Here is a 22,352-nt window from a genome sequence, read left to right on the forward strand (position 1 = left end):
CTGCACAATGCCAGATCTTCTTTTCAATTACTCCACATTCTCTAAGATCAATCCAGAAGGGGAGTGATCTCACCAAGAGAGGAAGCTGGAGAAAGGTAATCATGGTGTCCAGCCTATCACCCCTACTGGTTTATTCCATTATTTTCACCCAGCGTTTAAAGAAGGGGGAAGGGTAACACCTTTAATACATCAGCCTTGTCACTTAGATGCAATTTCTTCTTTGAAGCACTGGATATATACGTTTTGGAGAGCATGGCAAAGTTTTAACTTTTGTGGGGAGGGTTTGCTGTCAGTGTCCTATTCATTTCCATTCCGGTCCCACAAATACAACCTGAATTGAGTGGAGATCTACCCAAGTATTGACACGTTTCTGGGGTAACACTCCCCTTCCTCAGGGCCTAAGGTAATGGATGAGCTGAATGAAGTAGTAGTAACAATGAGTATTGGTGAAAAGCTGTCAGGTTCTCCAAACTGCATCCATTATTTAATCCCAATGTGTGGTTTGCATTTTATCTTATTGGTTTTTGTTTAATGGTTGCCATATTTAATCTGAATTTGTGTCCCCCTTGCAGCACGTTGTATTCGTGGTCAAGTTCTTCGTGGCTTGGTTGATTCCCGACGTCCCGTCCGACGTGAAGGCCAGAATCAAACGTGAGAAGTACCTGACGCAGAGTATCCTTCACGAATACGAGCTGTGCAAGCTTAAAGAGAAACTCTGCGATAAAAACAACTGTGCTGAGGTGGCCAGAGAAGTCATCGCCACGGAAGGGAAAGTCCAGCTCAGCGCGGCCATGTAGCGACAGTTAACCCGCCATCTAGAACACTTGACGCTATATGCAAGGCCACGGACTGCGCATTCATTGAATGAGTTGAACGAGATCTTTTTTTTTTTATATTTTAAAGGAGTTTTTCTCCTTCATCACAGCTGCTTTGTGTATGGCGGTAACCAAAACTACCGTGCCACTTACATATCACACTGCGTTAGAAATCTATCTGCATCCTGCCTACATTTCTAACATAACGATAAATAGGTTTACAGAGCCTCCAAAGGGGCACAAACATCAACATGACCCAAAATTGACCTGATATTGTTTCTCTCAGGTCTATCATTGGATCTGGAGCCACGCCTTGGTCCTTTGTACTCTGCAATCCTCTTAGAGCCCTTGATGATTGTCAACAGGATTTTAAATTTGGCAAATTTGCCAACCTTGTAAAATTCCAAAGCCATCTAAGCGATTTGCCACCATTGGGTATAATATTTACAAATTTGCTGTCAGCAAAATGTAATTTTCTTTTTTATTTTGGTTGTCAAATCCAAAAATTGACGTCAAAATTCATTTTTTAATTTTTGAAACAAAAAAATTTGAACAATTAGTAAATTAAAAAAAAAATCGTGGCACTTCAAAAGCATTGTAGCTTAGCAGCCAGTCCAGGCTCAGTTGGTTTCCTCAGGCTAAGTTCTTTGTGGCTTCGAGAGGACAACTCGAAATATTGGGTAAAAGAGACTCCAACGCTTCCTGAAGGACGGTTATTGACAGAGGTTATTAAAGAGACCACAAAGCCGCTGATTTTGGCAGCCATGCCCCCTCTGTGTGTTGTCACCTCTATACAGGAAGTCATCCTCTACATATCCCAATTTCCTGTGGACACCATTGGCAGGCAATGTGGTTATCGTGCAGGAAATCGTGTGGTTTTGGCAGTTTGATGGCCTTTTTTTTTCCTTCACCCAGGGCTACCTCGCAGAAGTGTTTTATGTTCCAATGAGAGCGTTTTATGAAGAATATAACAGTGACTGCATGACAAATTCTGTATAAAGAAGCTAAATATATTCCTATTTAAAATTATGTTTTTTGATTTTCTTTTCTATTGTCTATGCCAAAACCCTTCTATGTTATGTGCCTTGTTTTTTTTTGTTTTTTTCTCATTGATTTAGTTTCTGTATCTGGAAACTGTACGTTTTTATTAGGATAGGATCTGTCTGTCTTATTATGGAAGCCTTAAAAGGACATTCGGGGGGATATGAAGCACTCTCACCCCATAGATGTATTGGATAAGAACTCTGTATTCCTTCTTTAATCCTCAATATCTCTAACTTTCTAATATCTGTAATCTGCTAGAATTCTTTAAACAAATGTATAATATAAAAATGATTTATTTGGGCACCACAAAAACTTACACTAACCGGTGTAAACAGGGTCTTAATGTCTAAACCAAGCTAAAGGGACGGTTTCATGGTCTCTTGTGCTTCAGTATTTTGATTTCTTTATGAAGAAGTCTCATATTCTTTTTCCAATATCTGTTCTGCATATATGCATGAGGTGTATATATCGCCCCCTGGTGGCCTGCATACAGATTAGCAGATTAATTTTTGGCAAGCCAAAGACCTCAGTGTTTTCTCACTCTGTATGTAATTCTGTGCTTGTCATATCTGAGTGCCGCATCATTGCTTACCTCCATATGTAACTCCTGAAGTGCCTGCAAATCTTTTCCTTGTCTATTATAATGATAAATTATATATATGATATAAATGATGTAAATGATATATATGAATGTGTATGTCAGGGATGGAATAAAGGAGTCAGAACATTCTACTCACATAGTCACAGGCTGAGACCCAAACCAGAAGAAACTCTGTAGATGAGTTCACAGCTCCGCCCTTTTTTGCTGCTTTGATTGCAAACTTGCTTTTTTTTATTTATTTTGATTGCAGAAAGTGGAGCTTTTCAGGAAGTCAGTCTGGATCATTCACTCAATCCTAAAATGTCAGATTGGTGTGTGCAGACCCTTTATAAGACCCCCTCAGATTTTATGTTTTCACTTTTATAACTTCCCCTATTTACAATTTTTCAGACGTTAAACCTTTAGATGTGAAGCAAATTTTTCTGTTGATAGTAAATATTGTTTTTTTGGCATTTTCTAGATTTATGTGGGTTTTTATGGTTAGATTGTTAATGGGTAAAAATTGCCAAAATCTGTGGCAGATATTTGCACCTTATGTCAATGGTCGGAGCATTTAATGAAGAGAAAAGGAGATTTCTATCCGGATTTTCACCTGAGCCTAATCCAATGCATCACTTTCTTTTTTATATTTATATTAGGTTCCTATGTTGTTTTAATGTGTTTTTCAACCACAGCGTTTTTTCCCTGATGAATTATGGCTGAGCCTCTAAAAAGCGGTTAAATCTCAATAGCAAAAAATAAAGTTTCCTGTGTAGCTGAGCTGTAGAAGTGCTCTGGAGATCGGCTTTGTTCCCTGCTTTGTCACCGGCAGCCATTAAAATGGATTTTGCTGTTTCTGCCCTGTGCTAAAGAGCACAACAACTCTATTTAAACTCCTTGGGGGTGGAGCTAGGCATTCAGCAAGAAATCTCATTGGCTGTATCTCTCAACAGCTGAAATTGCAGATTTTGATGGACAAATCTTTTACAAGTTAGATTTCTGTTCTCTACATGTAGCATAAAAAAACCCGTAGAAACATTTCCTCTCCATCAAGGTATTGAATGTGTAGCCGGCTTTTACGGCAACATTCTTTATCGACCATTAAGCCGTCAATGCGTTTCTATAAGACATATCGCCATGGTTACCGTTCACTGTGCTCTCGTAGAGATACCACATATCATAAATGCAGGGAAGGCTTCTTTATATTTTACAAACACTATCTCTTGTTTTCTACTCATTGGGTCATTTTATTCTGTAATTCTCTGTTCACTTTTCACCTGTGAAATAAGCGGATTTGGTAAATATTTTTTTTTACGTGCACATCGTTCCTGTTTACTTGTTCCGGTTTTCTAAATCTTTCTCCCAGCTCAGGGCTGGTTTTGTGTTTTTATATTTTGTTACGTCTTGAGCCAATGAAGAAAATAAAAATTTCACTGTAAAGAAAACGTTTTCTGCTTGTTTCTGTGAGGTCATTGTGAAGGAAATGTTACAATGTATCAAATGAATGTCCCCAAAGAAGGTTAAACCCAGCATATGATGAAGAATACCAAAAACATCTGCAGATCCTGAAACATCATAAAGTTGAAATAAATCTAAAGTCACATTAGGAGTAACAAGCACACAATTTTATATAAGACTTAATTATTTTTTATATTTATTCTTGCTTTGAAAGGCCATCCTATATGCAATCAATCATTGTAGAGGCTGCTGGTGGTTGTCACTATTCTATCTGAACTCTAGAGGGCAGCAGAGTGGCTACAATGTCAGCTTCCTGCCTATAAGAAACTCATGTCCCATGATTCCTTGTATTGTGAGTTATGGATGGCTGTGATCACATTTGTAGTCTCAGCTCTGTACAGCACAATGGGGTGGCTACAAATTAAGCCACAGAGCATGAATTGTAGCCACAGACTTTAGGGATATGCAAGGATAAACCTGATTTATGGTGAATGATTGAACACCTGGAGGATAGAAATGTGTTTGTGTTGCATTGCAGTTGGGGTTCCTGGATGCAACATTTTGCTCTGTGGTTGCTTTTCTTCGCCTGGAGAAAGAACCCCACCGCCCCTACAAATGTAAGTGCAACACATGTGGAGTGACTAGCCATGTGGTTTTCAATTGCAAGTCTGCACAGTTCCTAAGCTACACCACTATTCAGGCCACATGGAATGTTTATGTATAAGTAATCATGTCTGACCTCCATGTATATATATCATAGGATGGATTCATATCAATAAAAGGATTTCATACATTTGTAGGGTTGTTTTCCAGGTTTCACAGCACCTTAAATGCAGATCAGGAAATTCCCAAAAGAAAATGACTGTTCACGCCATGCATCTGTGTCAAGCTCAAAGCTTTTGGGGTGAACCAAGTGAACGGGCTTTGCCTCCTCGAGGAACGTCATCATTACAGCTCTAAAATAATCTCCAGTAGAGGGCAAAATGTGTCCAAGTGGCCCCGTTCTGTGATCACCTTGTGGATCAATAAAGCTTTGACTGTAACTTGTGATTCCTGGTATCTGACCCATCCTTATCTGTGGTGTCTGGATGGGGAGCTGAAGGGGTCTGTGGTGAAGTCTGCAACCGCTGGTGGTTTCCAATTTACTTATTGGCTACAGTGAAGCCATGTGACTGCCTTGCTAGAGTTGTCCTACGTGTTTCAGGTGCCTTAATGATCCTTCATCAGGCTAAAACACCTTCAGTACATCGAAATTTAATCTAGAAACCAATTGTACTTTATTTTATAACTATGAATAAGTCATAATTTGTTTTTCTGCCCACTGAACAAAAATGGTGAAAAAATGTATACTAGCAGCTATCAAAGCATATTGCATGTGAGAGGGGCTTTTCACGGCCACAGACCCCCACCACCACCATCACCACCAAACAAAATAAAAGAATTGCTGGTAAGTGTGCTGGGAAACATTTTTGCATTGTTTGTTCTGTGAAAATTTACAGAATTGGCCCAAGTTGACAGAATGATTGGAATACCCTTTCTGGCACGCCATGCCATTCTGTTAAATGGGGTACTGGGCAAATAATAAGTGGGGACCCACAAGAACACAGCACCCCATTTAACAGAATGGCATGGGGTGCCAGAAGGAGGATTCTTGTGCTTTTGAAGACCTCCACTTGATATTTGCCCAGGATCTTATGTAACAGGTTGGCAAGGGGTGCCAAGAGTTCGAATGGTGTGCTTTTGGGGCCCCCTAACTATATCTGCCTAGGGCCCAATTTAACAGAATGACAGGAGGTAGTACAAGTTTGAGCACTGTGCTTTCTGGGGCCCTTTTCCATTGTTGCCCACAGCCTCATTTAACATAATGGCCAGAGGTTAAAACACTGTGGCCCCCACACCATATTTCCCCTGGACCCTTTTTAACAGAATGACAGGAGGTGCCAGAAGTTGGAATTATGTGCCTTTAGGGCCCCCACCTAATATTTGCCCAGGGCCCTATTTACCAGAATGATGGGAGGTGTCAGAAGTTGGAGATATGTGCTTTTGGGGCCATCACTTAATATATACCCAGGGCCCCATTTACCAGAAAGACAGGAGGTGCCTGAAGTTAGAATGCTGTGATTTTGGGGCCCCCATTTCATATATCCCCAGTTCTCAATTTAGCAGAATGGCAGAGGGTGCCAGGATCTGAAATCCTGTACCGTTGTTGCCCCCACTTCATATTTGCCCCAAACACTATTTAACAGGTTGGCAAGGGGTGCTAAAAGTTTAAATGCTGTACTTTTGGGGCCCCCACTCCATTTTTGCCCTTTTCATAATTTAACAGAACATCTGGTTGCAGGATCTGAAATCCTGTACAGTTGTTGCCCCCACTTCATATTTGCCCCGGGCTCCACTTGGTCTACAACCATCTCTGCCCGGAATGTCACGTCTGTTGTATTAATTGTGAATCTTTAATATGATAATTGGACCTTGGTGCACTGGTTGGCTGTAGATATTCGGTGGTGCCACCATTCGTCATGCACCCAACATTGGTGCCTTTGTACCATTGGATAGGATATTAGTTTTATAGATTTATTACATAAGCAATAAAATTCTCTTATTATCCTCCTCAGATTGAAGTTCTGCGCATTTGGCAGCACAATTACAGGAAATTTCCTCGCTCTTTATCATACGGCGTCAGTGGAACGATATGGTCTTTGTTTTGCTGACTTATCTACATGGACATATCTCTTTGCTAGCTCGCCGTGTGAACTCGCTATAGAGACCGCAGTATGAAGGTATAGGACATATCACACTCTCCCTGCGGTTACCTGGACAGAACTACAGGAACAAACACATTTAAAAGGATTTTCAAGCCTCAGGAAAACAGAAGACCGGCATGTCACAGAGGATGGAGGAAACCTCCGAGCAGGTCAGTGCTGATAGGAGTTCATGTAGAATATTGTAAACCAGTGAATGTGTTTAGGATTCATCCTAATGGAAAGCATCTGCTTGGGGGGAAGACTACAAATATTTATGATTGGGTCCAGATGAAATCATTTCTTTTGGTTGCACAGGTTGGCACAGATTTTCCATCTCCATAACTCTGCTATGAATACTTAGAAATGAATTTCCTGTCTATAACCTCACATTTGGGACTAAAAGTAAAAGTCATGAATACAATTGCATTTAAAGTTAACCAGGTCACTGATATTTCAAAAGTTTATATTTTTTGGATTTTACAATTTCCATTAAGTATTCATTGGTGACCTTGCCATGGAAATTGTTGTTTTGGAACTTTTTGTTATAAGATGAAAATGATCTCTGAATTGTGCTCCTTCATTTTCCGCTACCTCCCCTAGTAGAAACTACAAGCATGGTGCTGATATTCATTGTGTTGGCAAAGCATTAATAGGCAGCTTGTGATGGAAGAAGAAAGGGGTTTGATATCGGTTTTAGGAGACCAGCAGCACTGGAAGCTAGGATTAGGTTGCTCCAGATATGTGATTGATCAATAGAGATATCTTTGCACCGATTCTACAGCCTGGACAGTCAGAACTATCAATGTTGCGCCCCTTCTCCAATTATCTAACCAGGGTTCCCTAAGAGGTTGCTCCAAGGCTCCAAAGTCATTTCAAGGGTTCCCCCATATTAAAAGGTAGAGGCTGATCTAAATGATGATTTTTTTCTACATCACAAATATCCAAACCCAAGGCTAAGACACGTGTGTATGGTAGCCCCAACATGCTGCGGGCATCCTTCATTGCATTGTGCTTGGTTTCTTACAACCTTCAGGATAAACATGACAACAAAATGTACTATAATGCATTACATTTGCCCAATTCTATAAGAAACTTTGGGCATTTTACCCCAGGATTGCTAAGGAACAATACCAACCCAAGCCACCCAACTCCTCAAAATTTGTTGCTATTTGTTTATGTTCTCGATGTTACCAAAGTTCTTTCCAGCCTTGATGGTAAAGAATGCATTATCATGCCGAAGTCCATCAAATTTCTCTTTCTGTTGACTTTTTTGGCCCTATATGTTACTACACGTGCAGAAGTTATCTCCCCGGTTTGAAAAGATTTTAGCAATAATAAAATTTGCCCTTCACTCATTGAGAAAAATTTGCACAAATCTACTCTCGTTTGTATATTTAATTCCACAGGAACACTTTTGGAATAGATGAAAGAAGCTTCTTTAACCTTCAGGGGCAGATTCAGGGCCCTATATGTTATTACAGATCTGAAGTCTGTACTGGAGCTTCTATGGTGGACAGGGAAGGTTAAGAGGACCCATTAAGCGGCTCTGGCTACCAATTTGTCATTCTGGTTCCTTTTCATTCAGATGAGATTTGAGATATGGAAACTTTTAGGTTTTAGATTTTGCTTTGTTCATGGAATTATTAATTGACCTTACTAATGCTTTTTGTCTTTTCTCAGAGGGTGGAGGATGACTTCTGTGAGAAGACCAACACCTTCCTCGGGACAATCCAAAGAATCATTTTCCCCATCATCTTCCTCTTCATCCTCCTGGTGGGATTGTCCCTGAACCTTTCCGTCATGTGGATCTTGGTATCTCGAATCAAACGTTGGAACAGAAGCACCATCTTCCTTTTCAACCTGGTCCTAGCTGATGTCACTTGGATCCTTTGCCTCCCGTGTTTAATCTATTACCACTTCAACCAACTCCATTGGATCTTCGGCGATGCCGTCTGTAAAATAACCAGGACCATTTACCACGCCTGTTATTACTGCAGCATATATTTTGTTACCTGCTTAAGTATAGATCGCTACCTAGCCATCGTTCATCCTATCAAGTCTTTGAGGATCCTCAAGCGGCGCCAGTCTTTGCTGATCTGTTTGACCATTTGGATGGTGACATCTCTTAGTAGTTTACCGGTAACCTTTTTGGCTGGAACTCAAGTCTGTGAGAACAATAAAACAATTTGTTCCCTTTATGTGTTTTCTGATGAGACGCACATTACATTGCCTTATTCTTTATTATCAACTGCGGTTGGTTGTTTGGTGCCCTTCGCTTCCATATGCTATTGCTACTGTAGCAGCGTAGGCGAACTAAGACGAGTGGAAATGCAAAGACTAAAGAAGAGAAATCTATTGACCAAGCTCATGTGTTCGGCATTGGTCATTTTTGGCCTCCTCTACCTACCATATCATGCCTCCAGGAACTCCTGTATATTTTTGAGAATGTTTATGCCAAATATGCCAGTGGTCATCGAGAGGGCGGACGCCCTGTTCTTTATAGAGATGGCTGTGTGCAGTCTGAATACTTGTATCAATCCCCTCTTCTGTTTTCTAGCCGGAGGGGACTTCCGGGAACAAGTTTGCCGCATTGCCTACTCCATCCAACCTTTCAAGAAGTGGAGGCTGAAGAATAGGAGAACGGTTTGCCCAATATAAAACTTTTTTGGCCTAAACGTACTTCTAGGTAATAGCAAGGTCCGCTGGTTTTGGGCTTTTTCATGAGATGATCCATTTCCACCATAGCTTCACAAGACTTTGACACCTAAGGTTCATCAACACTTGGACAGAAAGAACCTCATACTTCTAAGGGTTGACCAGTGGGGTTGAGGACATTTAAAGCAATTTATATCTATTGGTAAATTAGTTTCTGATTTTGTATTATTATTAAAAAAACTTTTAATTATCAATAAAACAAGAACAATTTTAATAGACATTGAAAGAAACCAGAATGTGTTTGTTTTAGATAGAGTGGAGATGAAATAAAATATAATTAAGGTTTTATTTCTTTGTAAGACTTCAGCCACACTCTGTAGTGGACAAAACCAACAGTGGGCCTATTTGCAGAATTGATTTGGTGCCCCAATGCCAAACTCATTTGGGGCACCTTGTGGCTAGGTAGGGTACAGGGCCCTTGTGCAGTGGCATACTATGCACTTCCCTATGTCCACCCATGGCCTCAACATTGGATGTTTTGGGAAGAAATAGAGGGAAGGGTCCTTGGTGGGACAGGAATAATGAAATAGCTGGGTCCCATCAGTTGGACTTCTTGATTTATGCACAAGTCTAGAACCTCAGAAAATTCAGGAAAACATTCAGTTCTGTAAAGGAGAATGGTCTTATAAAGATTTCTCTTTTACTTGCATGAATGTTGTGCACTATCTTTCAAATATACAGCTAGCCTAAACATGGTTCATCCAAAGGTTTGTCAATGATCCCAGGAGCCCATTTTTATAAGGTGTCCTGAGCATACCATAGCATTTTATGCCAGCACTTGCCGAGGAAGTCCATGGAAGCAGTTCTAGTGGCGACTACCCTGGACCTGATCTCAACAAATGCACCACAACTATACACATGTGGGGATATCAGCGGTTCCAGGTATTTTCAATAACAACCATTGCTTTGAGGTTGAGGTTGAGAACTGATTGCCATTAACAACCACTCATCTGAACTGAACCTTAAAGTGGAACTGAAGATCCACTTTGAAGATTACATGATCAGGTCAGTCATAATTGCAGAAAGGGACAGGTGATGGCCGGATTTGTGAATACCCGGCAATCCCTGCTTCCTCCGTGCGTGCTGAGAATGGATGACCTCCCGGTGCCTTCACAGCCAACCAAGATGGGCAAAGATTGTAAAGAGGAAGAAGAAAAGAAGGAAGATAGCGTCACCACACATTGGGATGGGGATAGGTGAGTAGCTCAAGTTTAAGCAACATGACTGCAATGTTTGCACACCTTTATGTCTGTAGAAGGAACGTTGGACTGTAATCTTTCTGGGCGGCCCGTGATTGATGTGATCTATTTGTAATCATTGAATTCTGAGACTATAAAAATAAGTTATAATAAATTATCATTTCTGGGTTGTTTTATAGACAATTATTGAACACAATACTGTTGGTCCATGAAAGAGGTGGCACTGCTATTTAACAACTTACCATTGGTAACCTTGACCATGCAATGAAATTAGACTTCCTATGCAGAAGTTTTACCCGGGGTTTGTACAGATAGATTTTGGCATCAATAAAATTTGCCTTTATTTCACTCATTAAGAACAATTCGCACAAATCTATTCTCATTTGTATTTAGTTCCACAGGAACAAGTTCAGGATAAATAAAAGAGGATTCTGTAACCCTTGGGCCCAAAGAATGCACTGAAAACCAACATCATTTTGCCCTCCCTAATAATTCCAATGCATTTAAACAAACTGGCAACATTTTATTCATAATCAGTTTTCAACCTTTTAAGCAAATGGAAACTCTAAATTTCACTCTTCCCTACTGGTCCTCTGTATAAATCATTTGAAAAAAAATCTTCTTCTTCTTCTTTCCTCTTCATTGATTGCCTAATAACAATTATTTCCCCTATAAAGTAGATTTTTCTCTTTTCAGTCTTCAGTTGCACAGTATGACCTCAGAATTCTGACATTTTTGATACTCCCGGGTGTTTCCAATATATTCCCATTATCCCTATCTGTATTATTTGCTTTCACAACCACCAGCAGCTGCACTTTGCTTACTTTACAAACAGGTGAATTGTTACATACCTAGTGAATGTTCTATGACCACGAAAATAACATTTGCAATCTTCAACATCTTTCTTGTAACCGATTCAAAGATCAACTCCACCCAAAGTCAAAAAATGCCCCAAATTGACCGTCCAGTTCTGGTCAACTGCTGGGACCATTATAAAGTGAATAAATGGTGCACCCCCAATCCATGGATTCAATGCAAATAATTGGTGAGATCAGCTGTGATATCTTTTAGAAGGAGCATTTAGGGAGATATTGTCAATAAAGTATATCTGGGACCACCTTAATCTGGGTGAGGTCTTTAGAATGAGTTCTATAATTACTTATTGAACATTTAAGTGTACCGGTAATAACATTAAAGAATTATTATTATTATTAATATTAATAAACAGGATTTATATAGCGCCAACATATTATGCAGGGCTGTTTGGCCCAGTCAAACAATGGGATCATCTCATGTGTAGTTTATTCTTTATAAATCGCTTTCTTCCCAGTCTGACCATGGCTGATTCCTCATCATCTTCGGTCTTCCGGTGGTGGCATTCCAAGATGACGCTGGACATGGACATTATATTAACTCAATCCTCTGTAGCAAAACTCCTGAGACGCTCACCAGGGGCCCGGTTATGGAGATCTCCACTATCAGGAAGTGGGTTAAGTGACAATATAATATTATTCAACCCAAAATAAGCCCAGAGCTGGACCAAAGAGAATTTGTAAAGAATTATAAAAATATAGGCTGAATATTGCTCAGGGATGGGCAATGGGAGGCGAAACTGTATACAAAACTATGTATGCTTTACGGTTACTTAACACCCCATGTGATGGTGCAGCAAACACAGAGATATAATTATATTCTAGAGTAGATTGATATTGCATGACAATGCCACCTCTTACATGGGCCAACACTGAGAAATGGTAGGAAGCATTGTTAAAATAAATTTACATGGCAGTCCCAGCTACAAGGACCAACAGTGAGAACTAGGGGGAAATATTGTCAACAGCAAGCTGACACATGGCAATGCCACCTTCCATATAGGCAACTAGTGAAAAACAGAAGTAGGCATTGCCAACTCGGTGTATGGCAGTGCCACTTTCTGCGTGCACCAGTCGTGAGAAACTAGAGAAAGTATTTCCAATAAAAAAAATGTTACATTGCAGTGCTATCACCTATATGGCCAATAATAAGAGAAAGAAGTATTGCCAGGGGTAAGTTGTTAAATGGCATTGCCACCTCTTTCTGGACCAACAGCAAAAAACAGGATGAAATATTGCTAACAGAAAGGTTATACCACCGTCTACATCTGTGACCAGTGAACATGGAAGTAAGCATCATCAAGGTGTTGCATGAGAATGCCATCTCAATCAGGAGGAAGTATGGGTAAGTGTAAGTTGGTATATGGCAGTGCCACCTTCTTTATTGACCAATATTGAGAAACAGGTGGAGGTATCTCCAATAGAAAGTTGTTGCATGGGGCTGCAACTTCCTGTATAAACCAATAGTGAGAAACAGGAGGAATATCACCAATGGTAAGTTGCTACATAGCAGCACAACCTCCTACAGAGACCAATAGAAAGAAAATAGAGGAAATGTCACCAACAGAAAGGTAAAATGCGGCAGTAGTACACCCTGCATGGACCAACAGTGTGAAACAGGGGGACGGATCACTAGAAAGTAGTTGCATGACCATGCCACCTTCTATATGGTCCAATAATAAAAACTGGGAGAAAATATGGCCAATAGAAAAATGATACATTACAGTACCATCTCCTACATGGGTGAAAAGTAAGAAACACAAGTAAGCAATACCAATATTGTTGAATGGCAGTGCCACCCCCTACAAGGTCTATTAGTAGGAAACAGAATGAGCTATTGCCAATATAAAGGTGTTGAATGGCAGTGCCACTTCGTAAATTGGTCAATAGTGAGATATGGGGGGGGGTATTACCAATAGATGTTGTTATATGGTAGTAGCACATGCCACGTGGACAAACTGTGAGAAGTCTCACCAACGGAAAGTCGTTCCATGGCAGTGCCAACATCTACATGGACCAATAGTGAGAAACAGAAGGAAGTATTGGCAAAAGAAAGTTGTTGGGCCAATAAGTGGAAGTATTGCTAATAAAAGATAGTTGCATGGCAGTGGCACCACCTACATGGTCTAATAGTGAGAAACGGAAGGCAGCGTTACCAATACGAAGTTGTTACATGGCGGTGCCCCTTCCTACATGTGTGAATAATGAGAAAGGGAAGGAAGTATTTTCAGGAGAAAGTTGTTGAATGGCAGTGCCACCCTTACATGGCTCAATAATGAGAAACATAAGGAACTATTGCCAATAGGTGTTGCATGGCAGTGGTGAGATATGGGGGGAAGTATTAGCACAACAACAAGTAATTTCATTTGAATGCAAGCTCCTGAATAGATCACAATGAGAAACAGAAGAAGTAATACCATTAGAAAGTTGTTACATCGTGATAGCTCATCCTTCATAAACCAACAGCAATTCACACCAATAGTAAGTTGCACATGGCAGTGCCAAAAATTGAGAAATGCAAAAACTATTGCCAAAAGAAATGTGTTACATGGCATACATGGACATAGAAATATCATCAAATGAAAGATTACATAAAAGCGCTACCTCCTACATGGACCATTAGTGGGAAATGAATAAAGTATTACCAATGCAAAATTGTTATATGGCAGTAGCACATCCTATGTGGAGTGTTAGTGAGAAATGAAGTATTGTCAATAGATAGTTGTTGCATTTGAATGCCACTTCCTACATAGGCCAATAGTGAGAAACAGAAGTGGAAGTATTTTATATGATAGTACCATCTCCTTCAAATCCCTCCACAGTTCTTGTCCCACTTACCTTTCTGCCCTAATAATTCTCTCTCCACTCCTCCAATGACCTACTAATGACCTCCTCACTCATAACCTCCTCACATGCGCAGTTCCAAGACTTTTCTAGAGTTGCCCCAACTCTCTGGAATGGTCTTCCTCATCCTATTCGGCTTGCTCCTACTTTCTGCTCATTTTTAAAGGGCCCTCAAAACCAAACTCTTCAACGTCACCTACCCGTCTTCTTCTGTCTCCTAAACCCTCACTACTTCCCACCAATCTATATCCCCCTCCTATTGTGTGATACTTCCCCCACCTCCTAGATTGTAAGCTCTTCAGGGCAGGCTCCTCCCCTCCTCTTGTGTCAAGAAGAGAGTCAGATATGGACTCCCCAGGTGAAGTTTGTGTTTGCATTACTTTGGGTCCTGGCTTCTACCCCAGAAGATGCCCCCTATACCAACCTAGTGTCTCTTTGCTGTGTTTTGCCATTTGCACAGTAAACATGACTACAGCCAATCCCAGACATAAAAATATCAGTGTAAATAATTTATTTCACTGTTCTGTTATAAATATGACTGCGTCTGGCAGGCTGCGTGCTCCATCGTCTTTCATATTCCGTGTTCCGTATTAATGGAAAGTGGCATAGGTCGGCCGAGCCTGCAAACGCATACAAACCTAATATGTTTATCTGCCTTATCATTTCCCTCTCCATAACGAGACTAATTAATCATGTTGGGTTTAGTTTACCTTATCAGTTTTATAAACCGCTAAACGTAATTGAGAGAGCGCGTGACACCTGTTTTGATGCTGGAAAAGGTCAAGCTGGAATCTCGTGAATCTGTTATGTTTCTATGGATCTGTTTATTTGGCGTGACACAACTGGAGCAAAGACACAACCTGACATGCACCTTCCTGGGACAAAGTTTCCAGGAGCAACACCATTACTTTCTTGGTACCCTCCTGAATGACTGCCAAGATAAAGCAAATTACAGGATAAGTCACCCAAACAGTATTCTAGACTATAAAGGAATAAGAAGAAGAATAAATACAGTCAGTGGAAGAAGCTACAAAAAAAAAGAATGAACATTCAGCATTAAAGTGTGAGCACAAATTCCCATTGTTGCATTGCGGTAACACATGTGCATTACTGTGCTGTGATGCCATTTATTCTATGCAACATCCAATACATTTGTGTTGCATTGCTCTGTAGCGCATGATGTCTAAGGATGTGGTTCAAGCTTTCTACAAATTGGGCTTTTGGTTGTCTTTATGTTGCTGCTTGCTGAGTTCCGAAACTAAGGGAAACATTCACAAGTGATAAACAGGAAAGTGATTTCCATGCAAATGACTGGCTTTTAGCAAATTGGTACTGGCCTTTCCAACCATCAACCAAAGGGGATGTAGCTATCAGGGGTCCTGGCTAGGTACTAATATATACAGGTATCATTGTTCTAATTGGCTGGTCATTGGTTGGTACAACTTCCAACAACCCCCAGGCAGTAAGAATGGTGCCCATCATTTACAATAGTAACCCGGCTCCCAACTGGTGGCTACTGTACATGGCAGGCAGCGTTCCCATTGGAGCCCCTGGCAAACAGCAGTCATTGGGTCAAACCCTACAATCTACCTAAAGTATGGGCTCCTATCAGAGCTGGTTTCCGAGGTTAGCAGCAAATGAGTTTGATGAACATTTGGCAAACCCATAATGAATTGCCAATCATTAGTGCTAATGCACTGCCATGCATTATGGTGCTGCATATGCATTTTGGGCATCTTGGTACATCAGGCATTAAAAAGCACAACGCAGATAAAAATGGGTCCCCAACTTATTGTGAAGTTTCCAGATTTCAATGTCGGATCATAATGTTGGCCATAGAGCTGCTTGTCCGATAAATGACCCAGAAACTTCACAAAGTAAAACAAGAAAATTATAAACTGTGAGGATGCCGAATATGCTTCAAGGGGAACTGTACCTGTTGCTGGGTGGTGAGTTTGTGCCAGAACCAGGAAGTATGCCCGGCGTATGTGTACCTGTGTGCAGCCACCCTGCAACAATGACCTAGGAAGGATCCATCTTCACCACCAACTCCACAGCGGACTTTCCAACCATTGGATGACCACTGATGATACATTGCGTATTCCAGATGAGGTCTGGCCATTGCACAGGGGTACAGAAGCTTCTAATAGAGACTAAAAGTGGCCATATCAATAGAAATGAGACATTCATGGTCATCACCATTGGAAAACCCACTATGAGAAATGCCAGCCATCGCTGGAGTGCATGTAGAAAGTGGAAACAAAATAATAAAAAGTGGAAAAGATTTCATATTAACAAAATATTTGTTGTTTATGCAATGCAGAACAAACTGCCTGTTTGTTATTTTTGTAATATTCATACAAACATTGTGCAGAAGCAAACAAATGCAGCAAATGTCCCATTTAGGGTCCATTTAGATCCTGGTGACCCGTGTTGTTATAATGCGTTGGTGCTTTTTTTTAACACATTATCAGCCATGCATTAGGTTGGCTCATTCTAATGGAAAGGTTGGATGTGCATTGTGGGGAGCTAATTGTGCATCGGAGCTGCAGTGCCTTGGCACATTGTGGGTGCTATTTAATAAAGATGCACATTGGGCATTCATTGCTATAACTTTTCTTAGCTGAGAAATGTGATTTTGCCCAAATGCTCAGCAAACCCTAAAAAAAGATTACAAAATCCTCTTCATTTCCCCTTCTATCCCCAATGCATTTCATGGCAATGGCAACAATTTGCCTAAATTTTGAAATTCCAGGAAAATGATAATTCACAAATCCGCCAACCCAGTCAGTGATGAAATTCTTTTCTTGCTGTTGAATTCTCCGTAAATTGGATAACGACCCTTTTAGAAATAACCCCTCATCAAGTCGCAATTGACTGTATTGCGGTGAAGTGGCTGTTTGTGGCGGGGGGTGATTAGCGCCCCATTGCAGCACATTTCTGGCTTTGTGGGTAATGACGGATAATTGGAGATGATTGAGGATTGCGGCTCCGTCTGATGAATTGTTAATAAATGGCAACGTTTGTTTAGGGATCCAGGAAAAAGTCCTCCAGAATAATCTGACCCCACAGGGGGAAGGGCCCTTGCCAACAGAGACCATTTTTAGGACCCTCAGTTACAGGGTCACAGCAAAACATCTGAAATATTAAACTATCCATCCATCCATCCTCCTGTTCTATCTATCCCTCTATCTCTATCTATCTATCTATCTATCTATCTATCTATCTATCTATCTATCTATCTATCTATCTATCTATCCATTCATCCATGCTGTATGAGCTCTCATCTTTTGTCTCTTTAACCCTTTAATCACCAGGGTCTTCCACCAAGTGTAATGCTCAGTTGTGGCCACCAGAGGGCAGCATTGTAAAGGATTAGAGATTTTCCTCTACCAAGCCATCATCATTCAATCAGAACATCTCAGCTCTGAGCTCAGACATTAGCAGCAAGGATAACCTTCCATTTTCTCCAAAGCTTGGAGGTCTGAAATCAATTTTCAACATGATCATCCCGATGTACCTGACAGAGACAGATTCCGGCTTGTCTCACCTGACAGCGAAGATTGGCAACAATTGCAACATTTCTGCTGAAAAATACGCATTGGGATACAATCTTTATAATATGTAACCGGACAGATAAAACCACAGGTGATGTTTCATTATATGGAGGGGAAAGAGAACCTGTGATAGTTTTATTGATCTCGGTGACCCCATTGTGAAGAATCCTGGCCCAGAAAAAAAAATTTGTTGAGATTCCAGTTGGGTGCTTGGATGGGCACCAGGGCAAGAAGTGGGGGGAAATCAGAAATAAAAAACTGGCAGCTTACAATCTAACAGGTGGGGGAAGTTTATTATAATATATTGAGATGAGCTTAGCAAGTTTTTGAAAATCCCCTTTACTATTTGCAGTACAATAATTTATTACAATGATGTCATTGACCCAGTAAGATCACCCCCAAATTTTAGTAAGGATCTCTGCAATGGGAGGTGTCTCCGTTATGAGTAAACCATTGTAGGATTTGTAACCAATGGCAGGGACACGGAGGGGCTTTTGGGACTCCGGCAGGTCCCTGTGTGTGTCATTCAATAACAAGGAGGCGGCGCAGCGTTTTTCAGTTATTTATTAATAGGATTGAGAATGTCTGCATAGAAATGACGATGGCATTTGTTGTCACCTCCTACATGGGTCCCAGGGACACGGTGTGACATTTACCACAACAATAGGTCTCTGTCGTTGTCTCTTGCTAACAAACCCCACCGAACTACAAGAGCAACATTTCTCAGTCACGATGAGATACTCTATGTTGGGTGAATGTAGAGAAAAAGAGATCATCGAGGCAGCAATCATCACCTAAATTACAAATTACCACCATGGTAAAATATGGCTTATGTGGGATCAAGTATATGACCCACCTTCCTCATCCTCAGTGCAGCCACACTCAACCAAATCACCAAGATCATCATAGTATATTGGGGCACATGTGTAACAATGCGTATGCTTCACCCTCTTCATACTCAATGCAGCCACCCTCAAGCAAATCACCAAAATCATCAAAGTATTACTGGGTGCATGTGTAACAGCGTATGCCTCACCCTCTTAATATTTAATGCAGCCACCCTTAACTAAATCACTGAGATCATCATAGTATAAGGGGGCACATGTGTGGCAAAGTGTATGCTCCACCTTTTTCATATTTATTGCAGCCACCTTCAACTAAATCACTGAGATCATCATAGTATAATAAGGAACATGTGTGACAAAGCGTATGCCCCCACTTCTTCACACCTAGTGCAGCCACCATTACCCAAACTGCAGAGACTTTTATAGTAAAATGAAGCACATGTGTGGCAAAGCGTATGCTCAACCCTCTTCATACTCAATGCAGCCACCTTCAACTAAATCATCAAGACCATCATAGCAAAATGAGAAGCATGTGCGAAAAAGCATATGCCCCAACTTCTTCACACTTAATGCAGCCCCCTTATCCAAATCACCTTTATAGTAAAATGACGCACATGTGTAACAAAGTGTATGTCCCCCCTCTCCATACTCAATGCAGCCACCCTCCCCCAAATAACCCTTATAGTAAAATGGGGCGCATGTACAGCAAAGTGTATGCTTCACCATAGATAGGATAAAAAGTGGTGTCCAATCCAAAAAATATTTTCTAACAGACTTAAAATTGTTCTACTTTTTATACACAATCTTTTCCAAGGCTTGATGGTGCTCGTTTCCGGTCAGATTTGAACCCCTGCATGGCGTGATAGTCGAAAGACATTCCGTCATCCATCACATGAGCCAGGGACAAGGACCACCCTCGTATACCGTATCACGTAAAAAAAAAAAATTTTGGTAAATTTTTGATAATATTATTTTATTAATATATTATATTTTTGACATACAGGGTAAGGGGTCTCTTATTTAATAAAGTCTTGAATGAGGACTTTGCACCATTGCAACACCTCGACTTGAAATGATGACATCTTCCCTTTGGTTTCCATAGCATCCACTCTAAGGAGCGGAGAATGAAAGCTCTGCGATCCGCCCCAATTCCCTTGGAAAGTTAGCAGAATACAGAGAACAGGAAGCTTCCTTCTTTTCCACCGGACCTGTCCAGGGTGCTGAAGCACCAAGAGAGACTCCAAGAAAGAGGGGGAAGTTCATTGAAAAAGGAAATTGCAGCCTGTTGAAGACCCATGAAAGAATCTTAACGCCTTCTGATTTTATTTGCAAGCAAGGTTGACAATGAGAGGTGCAGCCAGCTAAAACCTTACTGGTGACATTGTTACATTTTGTACCCAGACCCATAAAAGAGAACATTTTTTCTTTTTGGAATTTTTGAAATTTTTGAAATTTTTTTCTCTTATGAAATGCAATATTCCCCCCTTTTATCTTGCGTCTGCTGTGGAGCATAGCGCTAGAGTTTTGATTAGGTATATGTGATGCAAAGTGGATTTTTAAGCAGCAAGAAGACCAATGCACAGAGCGCAGTCATAGCCATGAGCCAACCTTCACTTACATTGAGGAGAGGACTCAGGAACACCTTGTAGCCATTGTCTCCAGGATTTCACTTTCTTTTCAGCTCCTTGTCCTTCCTTTGTAGGATCCCTCTTAGCTTTGGATTTTTTTTTTCATCTTTTGGAATACAATAGCACTATGAGAATTGGCCATTGCGTACATCCTAGCGTTTAAGAAGAGACCTGCTACGACGCACCTGAAGCAATAATGGATTCAATAAAACAAAGGATTTTAACGCCTGGAAAGGAAGGGCTGAAGAATTTTGCAGGGAAATCATTGGGTCAGATATACAGGTAGGAATTCTTTTTGGATTTGTTTTTTTTTGCCAGTCTTTACAAAATCATCCAAAATTCCATGCAAAGGTAACTCAATGATACCTAGAGGTGATGTGATGTCATCTACATAGCAATAAAATTATTTTGCTACTGTGATTTTTTTTTTAATAAAAAATTCTTCTAAATATTAAAAGAGAATGATTTCAACTTTGCCCTAACCTAAAACCTGTAAGGGTACGGAGACACGCACTTGATTAATGAATCCCCGAGTGGGATCGTTGTAATATGCTGAATAAATAAATATTTCATTGGCATGCAAGTTGGCTTTCACTAGGGATGAATGCATGAAATATTTTCTATTCTAAAAAAATTGGGGGGGTTTTACATTTCCTGCTCTTTTTGTACAGCATTAAAAGATAACAACAGGTATGTAAAGTTATATACTGTATATGCTAATAAAATATATATTTTATATATAATTTATAATATATATATTACAAACTTTATTTAATTTTTCAAACCCACTGTAACTGTTTTTTAAATAAGGAATGTATATATATATTTTTATAGATATTATAGGAATATATGTGCACATTATACAATATATATATTCCTTCTTAAAAACAAATTTCCAAATCTCTACTGCCTTCCCTTGAAACCTAATTCATAACATTAGGTTACACATTTTGAGAAAACCTTCACATTAGTTCCTTGTCAAGATTCTTTTAAATCAAAGCAATATCTATAAAAAAATTCCTTGATGACGTCATCTTGATGATGAAAGAATTAAATTATTTGTGTAACCTCCATCACCAGTTATTTGTAAGCATTGGATATTTGAATTGATAATCTTTTAAACATATTTTGAGTATGAAACCCTCTAATAAATAAATATTTAAAAAATCAAATACAAAAAATATTTTACTTACACCTATATTTTAAATTGGATTAGATTGAATTTTACATATTTTAAATTGAATTGTTTGGAATTATTACTCAAACATAAAACGAAAATCAACCCATTGAAGGTTTAGTTACATTTTGTTTTCAGTATTTTGGATTTAATACTTTGAATGTGAATGCAATTCACATATTTATTATTTAACATGTCAATGTTCTCACTCTCTGAACTATTGAAACCTATTTCCATTTACTTTGCCGCTTTATAAAATATTAATTTATTTTCTCTAGAATACTTAAAAATAAAGAGATTCTTACTCATTCCTTGAGTTTGGTAGAAAACTCTACAAAGACAGAATTCACTATATTTTATTCTAGTTTATTTTTTTTACTTTGTTATTTATTTAATTTAAAAAAAAGGCATTTTTACACTAAAGTTATTGAACCATTAATTCTGATATGTCTTTAAAGCTTTGAGATTAAAAATAGAAAGGATGTAGGTAAGATGTCCATGGACAAAAAATGAGATTTAATGCTTTTTAAACAAAAATTATTATTGCAAGTTATTGAATTAATTTTGATTTTATTTTTCCAGGGTTTTAGAAAGAAAGCCTAAAGCCAGCGAGAACATTGAACTGACAGAAGATGGCAAACCAAAGGAAGTGCAGGAAAAAAAGCCACCTCTATGTGACTGCACCTGTTTTGGGCTACCACGGAGGTATATCATAGCCATCATGAGTGGGCTGGGGTTTTGCATCTCTTTTGGGATTCGCTGTAACCTAGGAGTGGCCATAGTGGATATGGTAAATAACAGCACCATTCATCAAGGAGGAAAAATTATCAAAGAGGTGAGCAAGTCTTAAACTTTTCCCTCCCCCCATTTTTTT

General features: G+C 39.7%; 3 protein-coding genes across 7 annotated transcripts in view; all 3 read left to right on the top strand.

Annotated features, from left to right (window-relative positions):
* The window catches only part of ANO5 (anoctamin 5), a 48,001-nt gene extending 44,117 nt beyond the window's left edge, over positions 1 to 3,884 (top strand). For all 5 annotated transcript variants that reach the window (XM_072422316.1, XM_072422317.1, XM_072422318.1 and 2 more), the window contains one exon: positions 573 to 3,884. In XM_072422316.1, coding sequence (XP_072278417.1) covers positions 573 to 797 — 225 coding nt within the window. In that variant the 3' untranslated portion in view covers positions 798 to 3,884. The remainder of the gene's footprint in view (positions 1 to 572) is intronic.
* Positions 3,885 to 6,519: 2,635 nt separating this feature from the next.
* Positions 6,520 to 9,550, top strand: LOC140338681 (P2Y purinoceptor 1-like). Its single transcript, XM_072422971.1, has 2 exons — positions 6,520 to 6,811; positions 8,322 to 9,550. The coding sequence occupies exons 1-2, from the start codon at positions 6,779 to 6,781 to the stop codon at positions 9,297 to 9,299; spliced, it is 1,011 nt and encodes a 336-aa protein (XP_072279072.1). The 5' UTR covers positions 6,520 to 6,778; the 3' UTR covers positions 9,300 to 9,550.
* A 10,309-nt stretch (positions 9,551 to 19,859) lies between these two features.
* Positions 19,860 to 22,352, top strand: part of SLC17A6 (solute carrier family 17 member 6) — a 31,588-nt gene continuing 29,095 nt past the window's right edge. Inside the window, exons 1-2 of the mRNA XM_072422321.1 lie at positions 19,860 to 20,583; positions 22,061 to 22,313. Coding sequence (XP_072278422.1) covers positions 20,498 to 20,583; positions 22,061 to 22,313 — 339 coding nt within the window. The 5' untranslated portion in view covers positions 19,860 to 20,497. The remainder of the gene's footprint in view (positions 20,584 to 22,060; positions 22,314 to 22,352) is intronic.

The sequence above is a fragment of the Pyxicephalus adspersus genome, chromosome 9 (genome assembly GCF_032062135.1).
Source record: "Pyxicephalus adspersus chromosome 9, UCB_Pads_2.0, whole genome shotgun sequence".
NCBI lineage: Eukaryota > Metazoa > Chordata > Amphibia > Anura > Pyxicephalidae > Pyxicephalus > Pyxicephalus adspersus.